This window comes from Rhinolophus hipposideros (genome assembly GCF_964194185.1).
Source record: "Rhinolophus hipposideros genome assembly, chromosome: 10".
NCBI lineage: Eukaryota > Metazoa > Chordata > Mammalia > Chiroptera > Rhinolophidae > Rhinolophus > Rhinolophus hipposideros.
In genome coordinates, this window is record NC_138056.1 from 50003061 (window position 1) to 50026397 (window position 23337).

The following is a 23337-nucleotide window of genomic DNA, read 5'->3' on the forward strand; positions in this document are numbered from 1 at the left end:
CGATTTTGAAATTTTTCTCAAGTGGCTACGTGCAAATGATTAGGTGATACCCCCTTTCACCACGTTGGTTGGGCTCACTGGTTATACATCCTTAAGTCTCACTCGTCTGGTGTCGTTCTTGCAGTCCCTGACTTCCACCATAAGTGCCCCTCCTCTGTGCTCTATATGTCTACTTGTACTGGCCTCTTCTACTTACCTATCTGTGTCCTTCATTAGACTGTGTGCTTCGTTAAGGCCCATGCCTGGATCTTTCCTTTGTACCTCTGCGTCTGTAACTGACGACTTTGGCAAAGAGGAGATGCTCAGTAAATGCTGTTGAACTGAATTTAATGAATCACAGTAGAAGCTCAATGATCAGATGTGATAGGGGCTGATATTTGGTCAGTTGATTTTTAAAAAGTCGAAGCATATAATTATTGAAAACAATACATACCCACCGTAAAGGTTTATTTTAATTACAACATATAGTTATATAATCTTTGACAATTATTTGATGTAGGGCAGGCCCTTTGAATCTGAGGTTGTAATTTTAGTTCTACTAAGTGTTTCTTGGATTAAAAACAAAAAAAAATTTTAAACTCTAAAATGAAAGCAGTTTATTTAAAATAGAGGCACTTGGGAAGAACATTGGGACACGAATGCAGAATCTTTAGATTTTTACTATTTTTCCTAATCCGTAACATACTTTACCCATACCTAATTCAATAGCTATTTTTATTACTAATTCACTTTTATTGAGTCTGTGTTAAGTATTTAAAATAGTTTTTGTAGAAACAGCAGCTCTCTTTGCGGTCATAGTTCTGATAATTAAATACAGTGGCATTCACAGGTTTGGGAACAAACATAACGGACTGGCTCTTAGTAAGCAAACAATTCAGCTATTTGAATCCGAAATGCAAGGAAGTACTGAAGAGTAGCTAACCAGCTGTGAACATTAAAGCTTACCTTGAGCATCAGGCAATGTATTTCATAGAAACAAAGGAGAATATTAATTAATCTGATAAGTCGCTTAGTGGAGGGAATGTAAGAGAACTTATACTATACTTATTTTTTTCTATGCCAAAATGTCATGAATTGTAGAGCATATGCAGCGCCTGCTGTAACCTGCCGCAAGATTTCATATACTTTGTGCTTAAAACTCTGTGCTTTGAAATGTCTTATTGTCACTCTGGCCACCTCCAAAGAATGTTATGCTAATTGGCTTTTTTGTTTGTTTGTTTTAATTTCAGTCGTAGGAATGGGGTCCTGGTGCTTCCACATGACTCTGAAATATGAAATGCAGGTCAGTAATGGCGAAATTGACAAAATGCTTATTTCTCCTAATCCAGAGACACTTCACATTTGAGAAAAGAGCACATTGCTACAGGATGGTATCAAGATAAGAGACTGAAGGAAAAAAAAAAAAAGATGGGATTTGTAGTCTGGACTTTTTACTTCAGGCTAAAGGATCCAGATTGACTAAGTGGAATAAAGAGGCAAGCAAATAAGTTGTCCATAGAGAAAGCAAGTGAGAGCATTATTTTGGACCACCTCTGTGCAGGCATGTACAATTTTAGAGCAGGATTAAAGAGGAGAGTCCCATGGAGACGTCTTAAAAAGACACAATCAATTCCCCAAAATAACACATTCTTATTCTTAGATGCGTGCATTCCCTATGTCTATTATGGCATCCATCTGAATGATCTGGTCCCTCTATCTAGCAAGGTTTTAGAGCTATGCCCGGATTTTTAATCTACTGCCCAGGCTCAAAGGAGGCCATATATTTAGTCCTCAATCTTTTGACCTCTTTTTTTTTCCCATCACAAACCCAGAAACTTCTAGAACAGTACTGTCCAGTAGGAATATAATGTGAGCTACATATGTAATTTAAATTTTTCTAGTAGCCACATTTAAAAAACCAATTAAAAAGAAATAGGTTAATTTTAATAATATGTTTTATTTAACCCAATATGTCCAAAGTATTACTTCAACATGTAACCAATATAAAAATTTATTAATGAAATGTTTCATGTCCTGAAATCAGTTGTGTCTCTCACACATGCAGTATATCTCAGTTTAAATTAGGTTTATTTCAAGTTCTCAGTAGCCACATAAGGCTAGTGGCTACTGTATTAGACAGCGCTATTCTAGAAGGATATGTGTATACAACAGTCTATAAATTATTTACAGCTGTATTTAATGTGTAAGAATTCTTAGAATTGATTCTAATATTCACTACATATTTATGATAAGATTTCAAATGCATGCTGTGCTGTGCACGCCATACTTGATTTGGAGAATATGCGAAGGAATAACATACTGGACTGACCTAATTGAGTATAGAACACATTTCTTCTCATACTTTCTGCCTGGGAGAACAGACTTACAAACAATGATACAATATGAAAATTATTTTTAAAGAAGTAAAAATAACTTATGGCAACACAGTGTAGTTTAGAAGAATCTGTAAGTTAAATACATTTGAACAGAATCTGAAAGAATGAGTTGAAACTTTTTAGGTAGTGAAAGGATGAGATGGCATTCCAGAGTTCACTATGACATAAAGAGAAACAAGGAATCATTACAACGTGTGGTGTATCTGACAACAGTGATAAAGCTAGAACTTAAAATGGTGAGAAATGGCAGGAATGATATTCAAAATGTTTAACAACTGTATGGCGAAAATGCCAACAATCAGAATAGTGATATCAGTGAGCAACAGCTCAAGAGTAACACTGATAAATAAGGTCGTGCATTTTATCATACTAAAAATTGATTGGAATTTGTCCAGCTCTAGCAATTATTAAGTGCTTGCATGTATAGTATCTTAGTTACGACTCACATTTTACAAATTCCAATACTAGAGCTGAAAGAGGCTGATTGATTTGACCAAAATCACCCACAGTTTATAAATAATACATTTCATATTTATTTATACATATATACATGATTCATATATACATACATATTTCTATACACACGTACATACATCCATTCTCCTCCAGCTCTGTCCATGAGAGGACTTGGGAGCAGGGAACCCCAATACCAAGACCATACCTAATATCCAGGTCTGATTTCTAAAAATCATTCCTCAGTAAAAGGAACCAAGGCTGATTCCAAGAGCTGGCAGAAAAAAGCACAGTATGAGCCTGGAACATCATTTTCTGCCAGAAAGAATGGAAATGCTAAAAGAATGATGGGGACTTGTCAAAAGGACACTGGAAGCCAATTTGAAGGGGTTCCCACTTGCCAAATTTGGGACAATTTGAGCTCAAAATAAATAATGATAATAGCAGATTATAACAGTTATCAAATCCATTGATTATGTAACCCATTGAATAAAATGGGAAATCATGAGTCCATACTAAAATAATACATGATATAATAAATGAAACAATAAGTGATTATACGTAAATGAATAAATTAAAAGTTTGATGTTCAATTTACATAGTTTCCAAGTACCTTCCCACAAAATAATTATAAAGGGAAAAAGAGTAACTTTATAATGGAGGAGCCTAGCAGACGTCTTAATCAAGGAATCAGAATGAGTATCTTCAGTAATGGGACAAATCAAAATTATATGCTATCTGATAGGATACAGTGGCAAGAACATAGCATCACTTCTCTGATCTTCTTGCCAAAGATACGTAATCTGAATCTATTCATGGGAAGCATCAGGCAAAATCAAATTAAATGACATTCTATAAAACATCTGGCAGGTAGTCTTCAAATTACAAGATAGAGGAACTGTTTAAGATTGAAAGAGAGTGAAAAAGAACAAAAAAAAAGAAAAGAAAAAACTAAAAAGGGAAAAGAGAGAGAGTGAAAAGACATTACAACTAAATACAGCGTGTGGTGCTGGACTGGCTCGTGTGTGTTTATGGTATTATTGAGACACTTCGAAAAACGTGAATGGGGTCGGAGGATTACATGGTAGTAATAAATTAATGTTGATTTCCTGATTTTTGTTGATAATATTATGAATATATAGGTGAATATGTTTTTTAAAGATATACTTTACATACTGTAAAATTCACCCTTTTAAAGCATACCACTATCTAATTACAGAACATTTCATCACACCAAAAAGAAACCCTATGCACATTAGCTGTCTCTCCCTGTTAACTCTCTCCACCCAGCCCCTGACAACCACTAATCTACTCTCTCTCTCTCTCTCTCTCTCTCTCTCTCTCTCCGGATTTGCCTGTTCTGGACATTTCATAATAATGGATCATACAATATGTGACCTTTGGTGTCTGGCTCTTTTCATTTAAGCCAAATAATATTGTATTGTATGGATATACCACATTTTGTTTATCTATTTATTAATTAATGGATATTTCGGTTGTTTCTACTTTTTGGCTTTTGTGCATAATGCTGCTATAAACTTTCTTGCACAGGTTTTTGTAGATGTATATTTTAGTTCTCTTGGGTATATACTTAGCAGTGGAATTGCTAGGCCACATGGTAAGTCTATACTTAACCTTTTGAGGAGTTGCCAGACTCTTTTTCAAAGTCTCTGTACCATTTTACATTCCCACCAGCAATTTTTCTGTATCCTTGCCAGTACTTGTTATTGTCTGTTTTTTTAATTACACTCATCCTAGTGGGTGTGAAGTGGTATCTCATTGTGGTTTTGCTTTGCATTTCCCTAATGACTAATGATGTTGAGCATCTTTTCATGTGCTTATTGGCCATTTATATATATTCTTAAGAGAAATATCTATTCAGATCCTTTGCCCGTTTTTTAATTGGATTATTTGCCTTTTTATCATTGAGTTCTTCATCTGTTCTGGATACTAGACCCTTATCAAATGTATGGTTTGTGAATATTTTCTTCCATTCTGTGGGTTTTTTCACTTTCTAAATAGCATCCTTTGAACAAAAAAAGTTTTCAATTTTGCTGAAGTCCCATTTTATATGTATGTCCCATGTATGAAGAAACAACTGGATGAATATGCTGAGGCAAGATGTCTGGCAAGACGAGGCATCTGGGAAGGAGGGCATACACATCCTTCTGTGCAATGATCAAATTGTGACGAGAATATTGCATTCAATTCCGAGGACTGACCTGGCATATGTTCAAATGAGAGACACCAGAATGGTGAAAGAACTAAAATTCTAGCCTGCGGAGAAGGAACTGGAATACAGTCTTATGTTACTTAATGATGGGGATATCTGAAAAGTATGTCATTAGATGATTTCACCATGCGAACATCATAGAGTGCACTTACCCAAACCTAGATGGTGTAGCCTTCTACTGTAATTGTACGTGCTCTACTTTTATATGACTGGCTGGTTTGTTTCCATCAGCATCACTCGCAAACACGTGAGTAATGTGTGCACTAACACATTACAAGGGCTACAGCAGCATGAGGCGACAGGAATTTTTCAGCTCCTTTATAATCTGATGGGACCATCATCTCATATGCTGTCCATGGTTGATTGAAATGTTGTTATGCAGTGCATGACTGTATTTGGCCTGAAGAAGAGAAGATATGATCCATTACCCCCACTCAGCTGTATACACCAGACTCTCTCTCTATTCTGTGCATTTGTTCATGTCTGGCCATATTTCATTTCCTTCTCTTCCATGGACAATTCCTGTTCAGCCTTTAAGTCTCAGGCCGCTCTTCCAGGAAGCCTTCCATGGATGGCCTCAGTGTGAGATATGTACCCCTTATATGTTCTTCCATAATACTCCGTGTGTCTCTATTACTGCCCTTATCAAGTATTGTTTTGTAAATATATTTATGTGTCTGACTTTTCTATGAGAATGTCAGTTACCTGAGAGCAGGGACTCTCTCTGATTGACCTTGGTGTGTCCCGTATTTATATCGCAGTTCTGGCACATAGCACTGCATACATGTTTTATGAATCGGTGTTTTAATGGTTGACATACTGACGAGGATTAGGCTCATTTCATGTGGTCCCGGTGGGATTAAAGACAAAGAGACATCTTGCTTAATATAGGGAAGAATTTTCTGAGCAGTAGATGGAAAGAGCTGCCTTGGGAGATCCATCTTGAGTCCTCTGACGTTGGAGGTGCCCAAGCACAGAATGGAAAAACACTGATTAGTTCAAAAATTTTTATTTGGTACCTGGGAAACCAGGTATGCATAGGTAAAGATAATACTGTTCTTCCCTCAAGGAGTCTATGGTCTAGGAGTGAAGATAATATGCTAGTGAGTGTGATAATAAAGGGCTGTACAGGGTGCTGTGGAAATGGCAAGAGAAATGACTTACTTCAGGAAGAAGGTCAGAGAAGGGGTTTCACAGAGATGCCTCACACACGTTTGAATTGCATTGTCAAAGATGAATAGGAATTCGCCAGGCCAGCTGGAACCCCAGTGTTGAGAGTATGTCTGGCGTCTCAGGGCACTGCAGGTAGCGGGTGATGGTCGTGGTCTTGGAATAGCAGTGTGTGGTGATGACGGCGATTTTGCTACCAGTAAGGATTCCTAACTTTGTTAAATTATTGAAGACCTGCTCTGGGGCAGGCGTCGGACTACGCTGCAGGCGGTGGGGTTTGAGAAACTAACTAGAGGCCAGATCAAAGCCTCTTGGGCTTTGTCCCCTGTGAGCCATGAACAGATTTTGAACAGAAGTGGAACACACTTTGATTTGCATATAAACTTAATTCTTGGCAAGGTTCTTAGCGAGAAAACCAGCGTTTGGATGGACAAGATGGCCCTTCATCCTGAGATCTTTGATTGTGTGCTTTATCGTTACTATAAGACCACTTTATCAACTTCATGGACAAATTATACAAATGCCATATTTTCTTCCCATTTTGGACTACAAAGTTGTGGTTTTATGTGCTCTCTTTGTGGGCAGAAGTGACATACGATTCATTTTCCCAGTGAGGACACGGGAAGAATCATCAATATTGAAGGAAGGACTTGTGTAAACATTTCTTCATCTCTTTAATGTAAACATAAAATGATTGTAAATATTCCTTGCCGGCTCCCTGTCTTGTCACCTTTCAGGATAAATTTGTCTCAGCTATGTTAGGCCATAATTTGTTATGGACAACCACTGAAGTGAATCAAGAAATGGCAATGCTGCCACTTCCCTAACTCTGGGGGTCCACTAGTGAGCCACTCCACCAGCCTGAACTTTGTTTGTTGTAGCTGTAGAGATATTCGGGGCCCAGCTCTGCCGAAAGGGAGCTCAAGCAAACATTGACAGGTCAGTCTTAAGAATGCTTTGGAGGTTGGATGGTACTTTCTTCAGATTTATTATTCCTACATGGATACTTGGGTTCCAGTTCTGATTCTGCGCCTTTATGGGCTCTTTAAGATATACCAGCATATCTTGCTGACCCTTAGTTTTCTCATCTATCTAATGTGTTTAATAATATCTGTAGGAGTATTATGAGGATCAATTGATTGGCGTATGTGAAAGTGCCATCATAGGATTTGGTAAATAAGTGATTAATAAATATTAGTTTTCTTCCTTTTTTTCAGCCAGTCAGAATGTCAGAAACCACCATTTACTAATCCGTTGTTAGGGATTCATTCGAGTACTGTTATGTGTGCCCCGGTGAAGGCTAACATTTTAAGGTATTACTAACTCCTTTCTCAGGATTAATGTGTCACATTCTTGTGGCAACTAGCCAGGAGGAAGGCCTCTGGAGATTGAATTGATTTAGAATCATAGAGCTTTTATTAGGAGAAATTTTAAAAATTTAGTCCAATCTACACATTTTATAAATGTAAAACAGCCCAAGAGAGGGAAAATGACTTGACTAAAGTTATACAAAAAGTTAGAGACAAATTTAGGACCCAAATTTCATTTTGTGTTGTTTCCTTTACCTGTCTTAGGACTTTATCTTGCATTGATGGTGGTAGGAGTATAAAGGCTTTACGTTTTTAAAAGACTTCCCCCAGATTTTCTTTTCATTTATTCACTCATTCAACTCGTTCTTTTTTGCTTTCACTAAGTGATATACACAATTATTGATAATCCTGTGGAGGGTGAAATTAAAGACAATTTCTTAACTTTTTATTTGTGTTTTTCTACTTTTTCCAAGTATTCTGTACTGAGTATATAATATGCTTTATATTAGAAAAAAATTACTGCTAGTAGAAAAGGAATGTATTCATCTATTTCTCATAAGTAAAAATAAACTTACTTATTCTAGGAAATAAAACCAAAGAGAAATGTTTGTTCACCTATAACTTTATTTATAATACAAAAACAAAAATAGGTAAATGTTAGGTAATAATGTAAGCTAATTCAGACTTTATAGTATAAACAACAGATGTTCTGGTTATAAATACTACCCTTCTTTCTCTTTTGCTTCCTATCTCCTTGACTGGAACCATCTTAAACCGAAAGCCCAAGCCAAAAACCTGTGATTCACCTTTAATTTCTTCTACTTTCTCACTTTTACAACCTCTTGATTCAACTTTCATAATAACTCTTGGATACATTTACCTCTAGCTATCTCCATTGCCATTACCATAATACATCATCTCCAACCCAGATTCCTATAAATGCTTCCTGATTGGTGTCCCATTCTCCCCTTTCCGTTTGTCACACTGGAACAGAAATATTCTTTCTACAAGCAAAACTATTATCATTGTTTAATTCTTTGAGCAATGTTGACGAGGCTTTGTACAAGTGTTGAGGATGAGATGTGTAAAACACAATCCCTGGTCTCCAGATGGCATGTCACTTTTTAAACCTCTTTAATACGAGTACTTCCCATGTTTAAGCTCAGAAATCTGAAGCACAGGCTTTGTGATCTGTCCCCTGCCTGCCTCTTCAGACTTATCTTCAGATACACACCCCACCCCACCCTGAAACTCCATTTTCTTGTACCGGTCATAATTTGGCTAGTTATGGTTTTCAAATAAGATTATTGGATTTGTATCACCCAAACTTTAAAATCTATGCTCTTTTAGCTTGTACTCAGTTCCATTTAGTTTCTTTAAACAAATAAGCAAGTAGCCAACATCTGGAGTCCAGACCTTTCTTCCAAGCTACAGATTTGTATTCCTAGTTGCCTGATTGATTTCTACTTGACTGTCTCACAGGTAACCTCAAACTCAACATGTTGAAAATTGCTCTTGTAATTTTCTCTGTTTTCCCAGTCTCAGTAAAGTGCACTGCCATCAACTGAAGTGTTTAGGCATGACACTTGGGCGTCACCGTTGGCAGTTCTTCTCCCTCATCTTTATATCAAATCAATTACAATCCCTGTTTATTTTACTTCCTAAATATTACTCAAGCCTGTTTACTTAACATCGATTCCCAGTTCTGCTACCTTAATCTACATAGAAACTTTCCTTAGCCTGGATTGCTGTTGTCTCCTAGCTAGCCCTCCCACATTTATTTTCTCCCTTTAGAGCACTCTCCACACATATCTGACCTGGCACCATAGACCATAGACCAGGGGTGTCAAACAAATGTACACAAGTGGACACTTGTGTCAGCGTTGCTCAAGCAGTAGTTCACTGTAATCAGAAGCGTCTGGACACTGATGGTAACCACCTTGAGCACCTCTTGTAATTGCAGAAGTCAAACGTGACTTGTATTCATCTTTTGTTATCAGTATATATTAAGTATTACAATTTTAATACAGTTTTCCTTTCTTAAAATGTGTATACATTTTTTGGTACTCTCTGTATTTACTATTTTATTAGTCAGTGAGGGCTGCTGTAACAAAATGCCATGGACTAGGCGGCTTAAACAGTAGACATTTATTTTTTCATAGTTCTGGAAGCTGTAAGTCTGAGATCAGGATGTCAGCATGATCGGGTCTAGTGAGAGCTCTTTTTTTCTGGCCTGCAGGCAGCCACCTCCTTGAAAGCTCTCTAGTGTCTCAATAAGGGCATTAATTCCATGACACAGGTTCCACCCTCATGACCTCATGTTACCCTGATTACCTCTCATAGGTCCATCTCCAAATACCATCGGATTGGGGATTAGGACTTAAATGTGTGAATTTGGGTATGACAAACATTCAGTCCATAACAACTACATTTTCTTATTTTCTGTATTCTTAATGCTCTGGAATCTGGGACCTCACTGATTAGTGAGAGACTGCCCCTCCCAGGGATAGTCAATTAATAGATATAGCAAACAACTCATCCTGGACTGTGCCTTTCATACCTATGCAAACTAACCAGTCCAGAGCGCATACTCTAAACCACCTCTTACACTCCAGCAGGCAGCATTCCTCTGCCCATATCACCCCAGGGCCATGTACCAGACCACTAAAGATAGTGTGGAGTTTTATAGGAAGGGGTAAACAAGGCTGTTCCCCCTTCAGTGCTTCAGGGGATTTTCATTGACAAACGGTTTCAGGGCGTGACCAAGCCCTCCAGCTCCACACACTGCCTGCACTTCACGTCCAGACCGCCCAGGCCCTGAGGAGGTAAAGCAAGACAGGATCAAGGCAAGATGGCTTTTAAGATAAGGTTTCTGCTCCTGGCCTAAATATGGCTTAACATACACACTGAGAGTACATTAGATGACGATAAATGTGTAAAAGAGCTACTAAAAGAGGGAATGAGGTGGCCATCTTAATCATTCTGATGTTTCATTTTGATTTACATCATAATTGCAGCTCTACAATATTCAACTCCTATTATCTGCCTTTGTTTCTTACAGCTTTTGGATGAACTTCCAATGATTTATAGCTGTTGTATTTTTGTGTACTGCATGTAAGTATTTAAGTTTAAAATTAAGTTGTTTGATACAGTTTAAAATTCAATTGTTTGGTATACTTAAAATTCATAGTTGCCTCATAGTAAATTAAGTACTATCACTAACTCAGCGTTACTGGGAGATTGTAATACTGTAGAAGATTATAACTTTTGTGATCTCAATGCCCTATAACCAATTTAGATAAACTCGTACTTAAATTTTACTGAAGTCGCATAATTTGCTTTCCCTTGAGTTACGAATGCATACAAATTTAGATAAAGATTTTATGCATTATGCCATAAAAACAGTATTTATCTACTTTGTACCTGTAATTGTTCTAGAGATATCAAGTCATCTCTAATTCTCACAGTTGTGCAAGACAAATGAATATTGTCCATGTATTATAGATGATGAAATGAAGCACAGAGAGATTTAGTAACTTGTCTAAGGATATGTCCATGTAAGAAATGTCCAAACCTGTACAGAATTTGTATACGAATTTATTTGAGCCAAAACTGACGACAGTGCCAGGAAGCAAGATCTCAAATGCTCCCAGAATAACAGTTTTGCAGTTTCTTTTATGCATTTAAAATTAAGGAAGGAATTTTAAAAAGATTACATAAAGGTGGGAGAAAGCAAGGCAGGGATTGGATTACAGGACAGTTAATAAGATTACGTGTTTTCTTGAGGGTGGTTATGCTTAAGTCAAAGGTGTGTTAACCTAGATTCACAAGAACAATGGACAGGGCATGCTTAAAGCAAAGATAAACCTTTTACTAAAAATGTTATATGCCTGGGGCATGACTACCCATCATGACCTGCTCTTTAGGAATTTATGATCAGGTCACCCTGTGAGGTTACTTTCTGAAGAATGCTTTTTTTCATGCACAGATACAAGCAAAGCTCATGCTTAGGTGACTCACCTAAGCTCATGAAGTTAGTGTCAGAGTTGGAAATTGTACTACAAGTTTAATACCCTTACCTTCTACTATACCTTCTATTCCCTAGCACTAATACTTAAGACATCTCTGAACCCCTTATGTGATGGTTGTCTGATTCTTTTCAATGTGATCATTGTTAGCTCAAGTATATCCTCTATGTAAAATTCAAAATAGTTCAAACACTATATTATTAAAATAGAGCTCTTCAGAAATTTTTTTTGTAAAGGACCAGATAGTAATTACTTTAGGCATTGTGGGCCTATGGCCTCTGTTGCAACTCTTCAACTTAGCTGTTGTAGCTTGGAAGCAGACATCAATATGTAAACAATATGTGTGCCAGTAAAATTGTATTTACAAAAATGGGCTTAGGCTGAGAAATTGCCCTTGAGCTGTAGTTTGCTGCCCAGATCTAGAAAAATACTTTCAGATGAACTCTTTTTAGTAAGTCATCAAGTTACAGAACTTAAAGATAAAGGAAATCTTAAAAATCATCTGGGTGACCACCATTTTTTTTATAGGTAAGGAAATAGGTGTTGGGTCCAATTCCCACAGCCAATTAATTCTGAGAAAATTCTTACTTGTACCAAAAAAAATAGTCTCAAAGTTTGGATACTTAACTGATGGCCAAATATTTATTCATATTTGTTTATTTACTGAATATTTCCTGTATGTCAGACACTATCCTAGTGACTATCTAGTCATATATGGAAAAAAAGATTTTTGTCCCTACACACCAGGAATTCACAGTCTGGCTGGGAAGACAGATGAGCAAAGCAACAATTATAATACAATGACATTTTACCTAATAGTGTGCCTTAGTCCAGGATCATTAGTTGCAAGACAGAGAAACCTACCCAAGCACCTTGAGTTAAGAGAGAATTTATTTGTTGTAAGAACATGAGGAAATTATATGGAGCCCAATAGCAGGAAGTACAGTCTCACTAGACTGGAAGGACAGCTTCTTTCTCTCCCTCCCTCTTTTCTCTGTTCCTTCCTCTCCACATGGTTTCAAATCTTATGTTTTCCGCCCTGCTCATTCACCTACTTGTTCATTCCGTTTATCTCCCCACATATCAGCATCAGAACTTGAGTCCATGTGGCTTTGTACTTTGACTCTCCGCGTTTAATTGATTCAGTCTCTGGCTCCCAAACTCCAAATGTTTAGAAGAAAGACTCTCATTGGCCCAGTTTAAGTAAGGTGCCTCCTCCTGGTTCCCCAGCCTCTTGGAGGCTGGAAGCAGTCCGAGCTCTAAGGTGAGAGTGTGGGTGGGAGGAAATGATGGGCATCCCTAGATCCAGCGTGCAAGTGGTGAAACAGCATTCTATTTGTTCTAGTTTTATGTTCTAAAACAAGTTTCCATTTTTTTTTAAGGTTTGAATGTTTCAAGGTCAAGAACTCAGTAAACTACCATCTGCTTTTCACCTTAGTTCTATTCAGCTTAATAGTAACCACAGTAAGTCATATTTTGTTTCTAACAGCTTAAACATGTAAACTCGCCATATATGGAGTTTGGCACATTTTGCTTCCAGCGTTTGCTTCATACTGTTCAAACTGAAATGTTTCTACACAAAACTCACAGATACTGCTCCTTTGTTTCCTGTTTAGGTATTATTTCTCAACGAAACAGTGAAACAACTTTTTAAAAAATCTGGCGTTTTCTTACACAGGGACAAAAGTCAAAAGGCAGATATTGAGTGTCAATGGAAACAAAATTAATTTTTTCTCATGAATGGACATACTACCTTCTGTTTGTTAAAAGAGAGAGAGAGAGAGAGAGAGAGAGAGAGAGAGAAAGAGAGAGAGAGATTGGCTCTGTTCTGTTGGGCCTAATATGACTATTTTAATGGTGAGCTTTTTCTAATAAGTTGAGATAACTGGTCACTTCTGATCCTACCCAGGTGCTTTTTTTCCTCAAGTGAATTGCATTTTATAAGAGATACTCATTTCAACAAACTTTTATTGCAAACCTACCATATCAGGCCATAGAAAATACAGATGACTAAGAAGCAATTGCTATGGTTGAGGAGTACATTCTAGTAAAGAAGTCAAACGTGTAAACAAAGAATTGCATCAAAAGATAACTGCAATAATAGAGGTGAAGAGGATCGATGACGATTGCTTGAATGGGTCAAGGAAATCTTCAGAGAGGAGACACTTGAGCTAGGTTTTAACTGCTGGTTAGGAATTCGCCAGGCCCCTGGACAGGGATGTGCTGAAGCATTTCTTAATAGACTCTGACGTTGTTTGTAGGCGTAGAACCCAGAAACAACACAATGAACTATCATTTTTTTAAGTGCTTACTATGTGTCAGATACTGTAGTTTACATTTATTTTCTCATTGAATTACCACTGCCAGTGGAATGGGGAAAGATTTAATTAAATCAGCCTACCAGTAGAATTAGGAGAGATTTAATATGGCTGGAGCATGTGTTAAATGGTGAGGAGTGAATGAGTTTAGTGAATTGGACAAATGTCAGATTATAAAGACCCTGATATGCCATGTATAAGTTTGGATATTTACCCTCATAGTAGTGTGGAACCATTAACTGGTTCAAAGTAGAGGAAAAACGTAATTAGATGTGTGTTTTAGAAAGGTTACATTGGTTGTGGGGGCTGGATTAGAGGAGTCGGGGGCTAGACTTAGGGAGTTTTGCATTTGCTTAGGCAAGGTCTGAGACTCAGACTGAAGGTAGCTGTGGGGATGGAAAGCTGTCATAAATAACAATCCACAGGACTTGTGATCTACTAAGTAGAGGGGCTGGAAATGGAGTAAAAAGAAGGAATTTTCTAGAATGATTCCTCAGTTTATGGCCTGGCGGGCAGGATATATAGTAGATCCTTAACCAAGGAAAACTTGGAGGAAGAGCAGATTTTGCAGGAAAGATAATGAGAAGATTTGTGTCATGGGAGTAGACATAGAGAAATTCAACTTGGAATGTGTTGAGATTGAGGTGCCTGATAGTATTGATATGTGAGGTTTACCAGGTAGGCTGGGCTAAAGATGTGGATTTGGGGGTTGTCAGGGTATAGGTGGTACTAGAAACGTGGGAACAGAGCTAGCATAGACCATTAAGATGACCAGAGATACATCACGGACTTTTTCTTAAATAGAGTTAAGCAAAAGAGTATACATTTATGATACTACACTCTAAAAGTTACACTTGATTTGTCTGTTGGACATTCAAAGCTAGTCAGTAAACAAACTCTTTATAATCAAATTAGGATACCTCATTTCCTAAAGCCTAAGGATTTCAATAAGAATCAACATTTTAAAACAAAAGTTGTATGCATTTAAGGTGTATGACATGATAATTTGAGAAACATACATAGTGAAATGATTACTACAGTCATGCTAATGAACATATCTTCCCACATAGTTACCATTGTTTTGGTGTGGTGCGATGAGAGCACCTGGAATCTACTCTCTTAGCAAATTTCCAGTGTTATTAATTAGTCATCATGCTGCACTTGGAACACTGACATTTGAGGGTCAAGTGGAAGAAATAGAGCCAGCAAAGGAGACCGAGAACTAGTAATCAGAGATATAGCAAAACTAGGAGAGTCTGCTACAGAGTACAAAGAGATTTCTAGAAGGAATAACAATATTAGTTGCTTCTAATGAGAGGATGAGTAAAATGAAGGTTGAGGTTTGACTCATTAACAATTTCAATTAAAAGACTAGGTAACCTTAATAAGGATACTGTCAGAAATGGATTGATGGAGGCAGAAACTAGCTTTCAGTGAGTTGAAAAGGTGAATAGGAGGTTGAAAGAACACAGATAGACTCTTTTCTTATGCGTCTACATTGCCCTTCTACATAGTGCTTTACATAAACCATGTACTCATTAAGCATGGGAGAATCCTAGAATTTCAGAGGTGAAAATAAGTTTTGTAACTGTATCAAAGAAGAGAATGAAGTCCGGAGAGTTTTAGTGACTTGCTAGGCCAACCAAGTTTATATGGAGAATTGGCGGCAGGGTCAAGACTAAACCCCCTTGTGAGTTAAGAACTGATGTGGTTGGAAACAGGCTGGGGAGTCTATCAGATCTGAGATTGGACCAACATTATTAATATTATAACTGTGGGGCCTGGGGCAGGCTACTCTCTGCTTTAGTTTTCATCATTTGTAAAATAAAGATAATAATAGTATATACTTCATATTAGTTGTGAGAATTAATACCTGGCACATAGTAAGGGCTCCATACTTCTTTTGCCTTAAAGAAAGTCTTTAAGAGGCATGCACTCTTGTATTGCTTTTATTTGTAACAACAGGAATCTGAAACTATAAAACGGAAAATTAGTATTTTGAAATAACAAATTTCAGAGATTACAAGCATTCTTCCTTACTGATTTTAGAATTAGAGATATAATGTCTCGTACACATCTTACTATTAAAGCTCTATGGGTGCCTAAAGGAAATAATCTCCTCTTGTAGTGAGGAAAGGGACTTCCTCTAGGAATAAGAAATTGTAAAATTATATAAAATTTGTGAGATCAGCACTGCATTAAATGAGGATATAGAGATATCTAAACACAGTCCTTGCTGTCAAAGAGATTATTGCCTTGTAAGGAAGAGAAACAAACAAGTGCCTCCAAGTTGATACATGGACAGTGAGGGTACAGAGGAAGGTGAGTGCTTGCTTCTGTTGAATAGAGAAAGAATCTTAAAAGATCAGTGTTTGCCAGCAGGGAAGGATTTCTGAACAAAGCAAAGAGCAGCATGTGTAAAGATACAGAAGCATGAAGCTAGAAAATCTGGGAAAGCACTGCACTTTCTGGAGCCGAGGATGAAAAAAAAAAAATAAGAGGAGAACAGTGAGGCCAAACAGAAAGGCAAGAGTGAGATCATGAAAGGCTTTGAAATTTGGACTTTGTCTTATAAGCGATGGGAGCATTTCAAGGTTATGCTGTGAATTTTGACTCCTCTCTACCACATCATTTTAAAGGTATACTCCAGTAGGACAATAAATCTATGCTAAATCTTAAATAGGTATTGAACTTAATCACCCACATGACACTGGAGCCTAAAACTGAGGTTTCTTTGTAACTGGGAATGCATCCAAGTGAGAGTTAGAGGTTTTGGGAAGCAGAAGAAAGCACAGAAATAATTGTTTTAAATGTTTTCACTTATTATATGCTAGACACTTTCACCTATTTGAACTTATTATTCCTTACCACTATTATTCCCATTATCCAGATAAGGAAAAACGAGTCTTGGTTAAATAAATGCTATTTACTTGCTTAAGGCTTGTAGCAAGTACGTGGCAGAGTCTAAAATTTAAGCCCTGTCTCTAACTCCTAAGTCCAGTGTTCTTTCTACTGTAGAACAGGTCTGCTACGGGGCTGTCAGCATAGCCTCAGGAGTAGCCAAGCATCTCTGCCCCTCTTTGAGGCTGATGCAGAGGTTGAGGCCAGAGTCATCCACGGTGGCTTTGAAACGTGTCGTTTCCATGACAAAGACAGCACTGGGAGAGACTCAGCTGTGGGGACTAGCCCTCCTAGGCCTGCCACCCAATCCCATTGGTTTTGCATGGCTGGAGTCAGATCTGAGTGGCGGGACTGGAAAACACAGGGGAGGTTTGGGATTTGCAGAATTGTGGGAATAGGTTTTCTTTACCTTCCATAATGCACTTCATTCACATGTGTTTTAATATTTTGCAGGTTTACCTTATGGTAAAGGAGCCTATATTCCATCAGGTAATTCTTAAAAATTATTACACATTTGATTGTTTAACAAGACTTGCCTGCCTTATGTTTTCCACTTCTGGTAAATTACATATAGATACAACTTCTGGAAATGAGATGGTAGATGTCCTAAGAAAACTCACTGTTTAAAACAGGTTGCAAAATTCAGGTGCCTACAGGAGCCAGGTGTAGGTAACAGGAATGTACCTGGAACAGCCAATGCCCGGGCCCAGGTGGCTGCTGGTAGTCGGTAATACAGGGCAGCATTACTCTTATAAGTGGAAAAAACAGGAAGCATCATGCACATACATGTATAAAGTCATTCTTATGACGTTATTTTCTAGAAAAGATAGACTAGAAACTCTTGAATATTTTCCCCCTAATATATATTTTAATAAGTTTTTTGAGGTGGGAGGTTATTTAGATTGAGGGAAGCAAACACAGGAAACTTTGCTGTAGGAAATAATGATGTAAGTGCATCCCGTAATGAAACCAGAGTAAAATAAAGTAGCAGACCCTAAATCAAGAGAGCTATTGTTTATGGAATGCCACCATGTGCCTGGCACAATGCTCATTACTACACAGACTCTAATCTCCCCAGTAGTCCTACAAATTAGGGATTATTGTGCACATGATAAGGTGAATGAACTCAGAGACATTAAGTAATTTGCCCTCAGGTCACACAGTTATTTAGGGGCAGAGCCAGGATTGTAACCTGGATGTTTGACTCCTGTCACCATTCTTTAAACAAACTAGCAAACAAAAATACAGAAATGAATAAACACATATTTCAGGAGTATCAGAGGCCTTGTAGTTTTAGAATATTGTGTGCTTATATAAAAAGTAAATGTTCCTATAACTTTTAAAACCGAAGCTACACAATAACCATCTACCTAAAATCTATTTTTTAAAATAAATTCTAAAGCCATGTGATTGTGCCTTGCTTTTCTACTACAGGCCAGCTGAAAGCGGATGTACTAAGGTAGACGTTACTGGAGACACATTCACTTTCCTCTTTATTATAGTTTGAAGTGATGTCATTATGTAATTACCTCTTTATTTAGAAAGATTGACAGAGTATAAAAAATGAAGAATAAGTTTATTTATATGAAGAATACTTCAGTTTTTTATAAATTTTTGTTTGCCTTTATAAGAAAGAAAAATCATAATCACAAAAAAACAAATTTGGAAATTTGAGGTTAATTTTTATAAGTTTATGGCCATCAATTTTTCATTTTGTGTTTTAGACCTATTTGACACTATATTTATGTAATAAAAGTAACAAACTATTCATATAATTTCCCATGCTGAAATTTCCATGTGTTTTTCCAGTAATAAATATTTTCTTCACTGTGTATAGTGGTAATGTTTGCTGATAGGAAGGGAGGCAGGATGAAAGCTTGTAGCTATGGCTTATATCCTAAATTTAGAGATTAAAATTCAGGATAGAGAAGTGAAGAAGTAGGAGAATGGTAGGTAAAGTGGATAAGCAACCAGAAGGTAGAAGACATTCATTTATTCAACACATGTCCACTGTGTACCTTTTCAGCACCAAATTCTGAACTGGAAGTTGGGAATGGAGAGGCATGAGAGCAAGACTTTAAGATCTAAAGTCATGCAGACCTGGATTCCAATCTAGTCTCCACTTAGTCAGTTGTACACCCCACACAAGTTACATAACTTCTTTGAGCTTTTTAAGTGTCAGATGTTGTATTCTAGGTACAGAAGATATACTTAGTGAATGAAATAATGAGGTCCCGGTTCTTACGGAGCTTTTTATACTGCATCTCTACAATTACTATAATAATCTCCTAAAGGTGTCTGAGAATTGAATAAAATAATGCATACAAAAATGCCTTAGCACACAGTAAACACACAGTAAACGTTAACTGATATTAATATACCAAGGCAAATTAGATATGACTGCTGGTCTCGAGGTGCTCACTGTTTGGTCAGAAAGATAAACTTGTAAAGGAATAATTGTAGTATTTATATCTTGTAATAAATATGTAAAAGCAGTGCTAAGGTAGACAAAGGCGCAATCTGTTTAGATGACTCAAGAGAGGATTATAAAATATGTCTGCATATAGCTAAATTATTACTTACTCTAGTATTAAAACACAAGCTAGGGAAAATAGTCCACTATTGTGATACAATAGTATTTCTTGCTACTTTGTAAAACTATTTGAAGAGGCCTCTGCCTGAAATGTCTAATCTAGAGTATCCTATGCTGATCTGTTAATTAATTAGAGTCCATTTTTTCTATTTATATTTATGGCTTTACAAAAATCTATTCCCTATTATTTTCTGGGTATCATTTTTACGAAAAGAGAACTGTTTTTTCTGAGGATCTTCTATTTGTCCAAGTTCAGAGTATTGCTCTCATTCTTTCATATACCTGAATATTTTTATGTACAGAAACTTAGAAAAATTCTTTTGGAATTTATAAGTGGAAAAATATTTTGGAATTTGTGACAAGATTTACGATAACTTTCAAGATCTTAAAAATAATGGAAAAGGAGGAAAAAGCAACATTATCTAATCTAAAGGAATTCTGGCTTGAGAGATTGGTATCTTGATTTCTTACCACTTTGATTTCTTGAAGTTTGGAATCTTGATTTCTTGCCACTTTGTTATCCAGGGACAAATTTCTTGCTGTGCCTATTCTTCAATTCCTTCATCTTTAAAATGTTCAAAAAAAAAAGAAGTATTATTTCACAAAGATAATATAAAATAATTAATATAAGATAATGAAAAGCACAAGGTAATGGAACTAAAAAGTACATATTAAGATGTAAGATGACATGCATAAATTTCTGCTTATGACAATCGTGGAAAGGTTCTGAAAGAAAATATTTGAGTTTGGCCTGGAGAGATAAGTAATGATATACAATTAGAAGGAAAGAGCTAACAAACACTTTAAAAGTATCTGTCACAACCAGCATGATTGTCTTAGTAACCAGGTTGGCTTTCCAGAGAGAGAAAATGCTGATAACACTTCTACTTTACTGTATTAAATCCAAGGTGATCCAAACATCTTCGAAAGAGAGCCAAATGCAATTTACTTAATCTGGTGGCCTTTCAAAGGGTAATACTCAAATCACATAGCTGCCACATTCATGAGAAACACCAATTTACATCTTAAGGAAACAAAGAAAAGCATATATGAGAATAAATTACAAGAACATTTGAGAAGTTAGTGAACCCTCTTTAAGCAGCTAATTGATAAATCACTACTGGAATATCTCAGATGAGATCTCATCTAATGTCTCAAAGAGTACTACTGCTTAAAATCTTCTTGCCAAAGTAGATGTCTCCTAAAGGTTATTTCTAGATATCAGTGTTTTATCACTCTCCCTACTAATTTGGCCCTCAAGATTTGCAAGAAAGAACACACTATGTAAACAATTTGAAAATTTGTCTATTTACATTTTATTTCATTTGTGCCGTTTTATTACAAGTTATGGGTGTAAGGAAACTATGTAAGCACACTTCGAAAACAAGCAAAACGAACCAACATTTTTGAGTGGCTGCTATGTGCTAAGTATTATGTATTCTTTCATAAAGTTTATATAGATTGATTTACCTATTATCTTACTAAAATATCAACAAACATATACAGGCATTGTCATCTTCATTTTGTAGGTGAGATAACTGAGAGTTAAGCAGAAAGTTTAAGTAATCTGCCTAATGTTTCTCACCCAGTTGGTGGCAGAGCTGGAAATTGAATTCATGTCCTTTTTATTCCAAAGTCCATATAACTTCCGTGATATGATGATGCCCCTGTAGCAGATTACTTTGGAATCTAATTTATTATCAGAAAGGTATCTTTTTAAAAAGAATGAAAAATGCTATTTAGATTTTAGTGCAGTGATGAACTTAGAAAAAATGGGAAGACCAAATATGTAAAACTTAGGTATAGCTATGTTTTACTTTAGGTAAACCAGAATTCAGTTATCAACTTTTAAAAACTGCCCAAAGTTAAATATAAGTGATGTATTTAGGGATAAAAAGAGATTAAAGGAAGGATTTCAGGAAGGCGTCACGCAGGAAATGAATTTGAGCAAAATTTATTTGACCATAGAACTCTTTTAGATAGAATATCTCTTAACATCTCCCAGGACAGTAGTATTCTGGAAGATACTATTTAGGAAATCCAGTGCCAAAATACAGGATCCTGCAGAACAGGAGAAGAGAAAGGAAGACTGGAGCCAAATTGTGAAGCACTGGATGTCATGCTAAAGTTTGGATCTTATACTTTTGCCATTGACAGAGGGGTGACACGATAAGATCTATTGCAGATAATTCTGACAGTTTTATGTAGGATAAATTAGAGATTGTATATTTGGGACAGAATTATAATTTTAAACCAGCTCTGAATATCTACAAAAACTATGTTTTTACCAATAGATCACATTGCCTTATGAGACTTGTATGATTGTTTTATAGTTATAAAACATTTAATGTCTACATTTAGCTTATTAGTATTTAAATGATCATCTAATTTTGTAGAAGCACGAGACTTATCATATTAGAGTAACATATTAATTCCCCAAATAAAATGCCTCTTACACCCCTATTTTGACTATAATTATAGGAATATGAAACCAGTGACACCTAGTTCCATTTCTTCATTTTACAAATGAGAGTCCAAGGCCAAGATAAATGAAGGGACTTGTTCAAGGTTATATAGTGAGGCAGTAATTAGATAGTAGAAAAATAGAGGTTTCCCCAACTGCAGCCCCTGGCTTTTTCTGTAGAAGTTCTTTATTATGTTGGACAGTTGATGGTTGTTAATGTCATGAGTGAGTCCATTACAAAAACTCCAAATGCCTGATTCCCATTACCTATCACCACCACATATTCCCACTCACTGGGGCTTTATCCACAAATCCCTGTTTCCCACTTTGATGGACAGTTCTTGACCACAGGTGAGCTGTGTGCCTTTATTCTGGAATGAAAGACTTGAGCTCCCTCTGGAGATTCGAACGTGAAGCTAATAATTATTCTAGTGGATTAGTATAGAATTCTTCCTTTGTTGTTTAAATACAGCAGATTCTCAAATAACATTATTTTATTCTATATTCTTTTGTCATACTAGCTATGATAAAAAATACAGTGAATGTTTAAATTTTTTAAAAAATTTATTACAGTAAGAGACACATTGCCATTAATCCTCCTCAAAATACTCCTCCTTGCTTACAACACACATTCCATCGTTCTTGTCACTTTCTGAAGCAGTTCTGGAAGTCTTCTTTCATGACTGTCTTTAGTTGTGCTGTCATGCCTGCCTTGATGTCCTGAATTCATTCAGAACGTTACTTTTCATGGTCATTTTGACTGAGGAAGAACCAGAAGTGGCACAGTGCCACCTTATTCACCAGATCTGGCACCGTTCAACTTCTGGCTCTTCCCCAAAGTCAAAATGATTCAGGACAATAAGTACACGGTAGAAAATAAACTGGTCAGTTATTTGGAACTCCTCTCCATGTTTTGGCTTATTCAAGAAATAGACCATAAGGAATGAGTCCTAGAGAATGTTAATTCTGAAGAACTATTGAAAGTCAGTCTCCCTCAATGTCATCAAAATAATTATTGTTAATGTACCCTTTCCAAAGTCCCGCATTACAGCCCTGTCCCACTTAATTTGCCCTCTTTTACCTTTCAGTTTCATCTATCTTCAAATGTTTCTACACAAACATCTTAATGCAACTCATAGAACAAAACGTGTATCTTTTACTGCTTTTCTCAAAACACTTTCATTTTCTTTTTATTGATAAACAAAATCACAACTTGCTTTTTCCCTAGGCTATAGGTTCCTTAAGGATAAATACCGGGATAAATACAGCGTATTTCTAGGATGCTTTAGCAGAGAGAAAACATGAATAACATTTTCATAGTCTTTGGAGCTTGGAGGCTGAAAAATGACTAAATATGGAAAGATATAAAAAATTTCTTGTAAAATATTTTAGGTGAAATTACAAGGAGCAGGAAAGTAGTATTCTATTATTTTTATTTTAAAAATGACTAATTTTAGAATATGCATAGAAAAAGTTGCAAAGGACATGTGGT

At 36.5% G+C, this 23337-nt stretch overlaps 1 protein-coding gene across 2 annotated transcripts in view; it reads left to right on the top strand.

The window, feature by feature from the left end:
* ACER3 (alkaline ceramidase 3) overlaps positions 1 to 23337 on the top strand; it is a 116321-nt gene that overhangs the window by 59464 nt on the left and 33520 nt on the right. The window contains exons 3-6 of one of the 2 annotated variants that reach the window (XM_081065074.1): positions 1230 to 1282; positions 10603 to 10655; positions 12952 to 13033; positions 17242 to 17277. In XM_081065074.1, the coding sequence (XP_080921200.1) occupies positions 1230 to 1282; positions 10603 to 10655; positions 12952 to 13033; positions 17242 to 17277 (224 nt within the window). The remainder of the gene's footprint in view (positions 1 to 1229; positions 1283 to 10602; positions 10656 to 12951; positions 13034 to 17241; positions 17278 to 23337) is intronic. The other variant, XM_081065075.1, reaches the window with a different exon arrangement.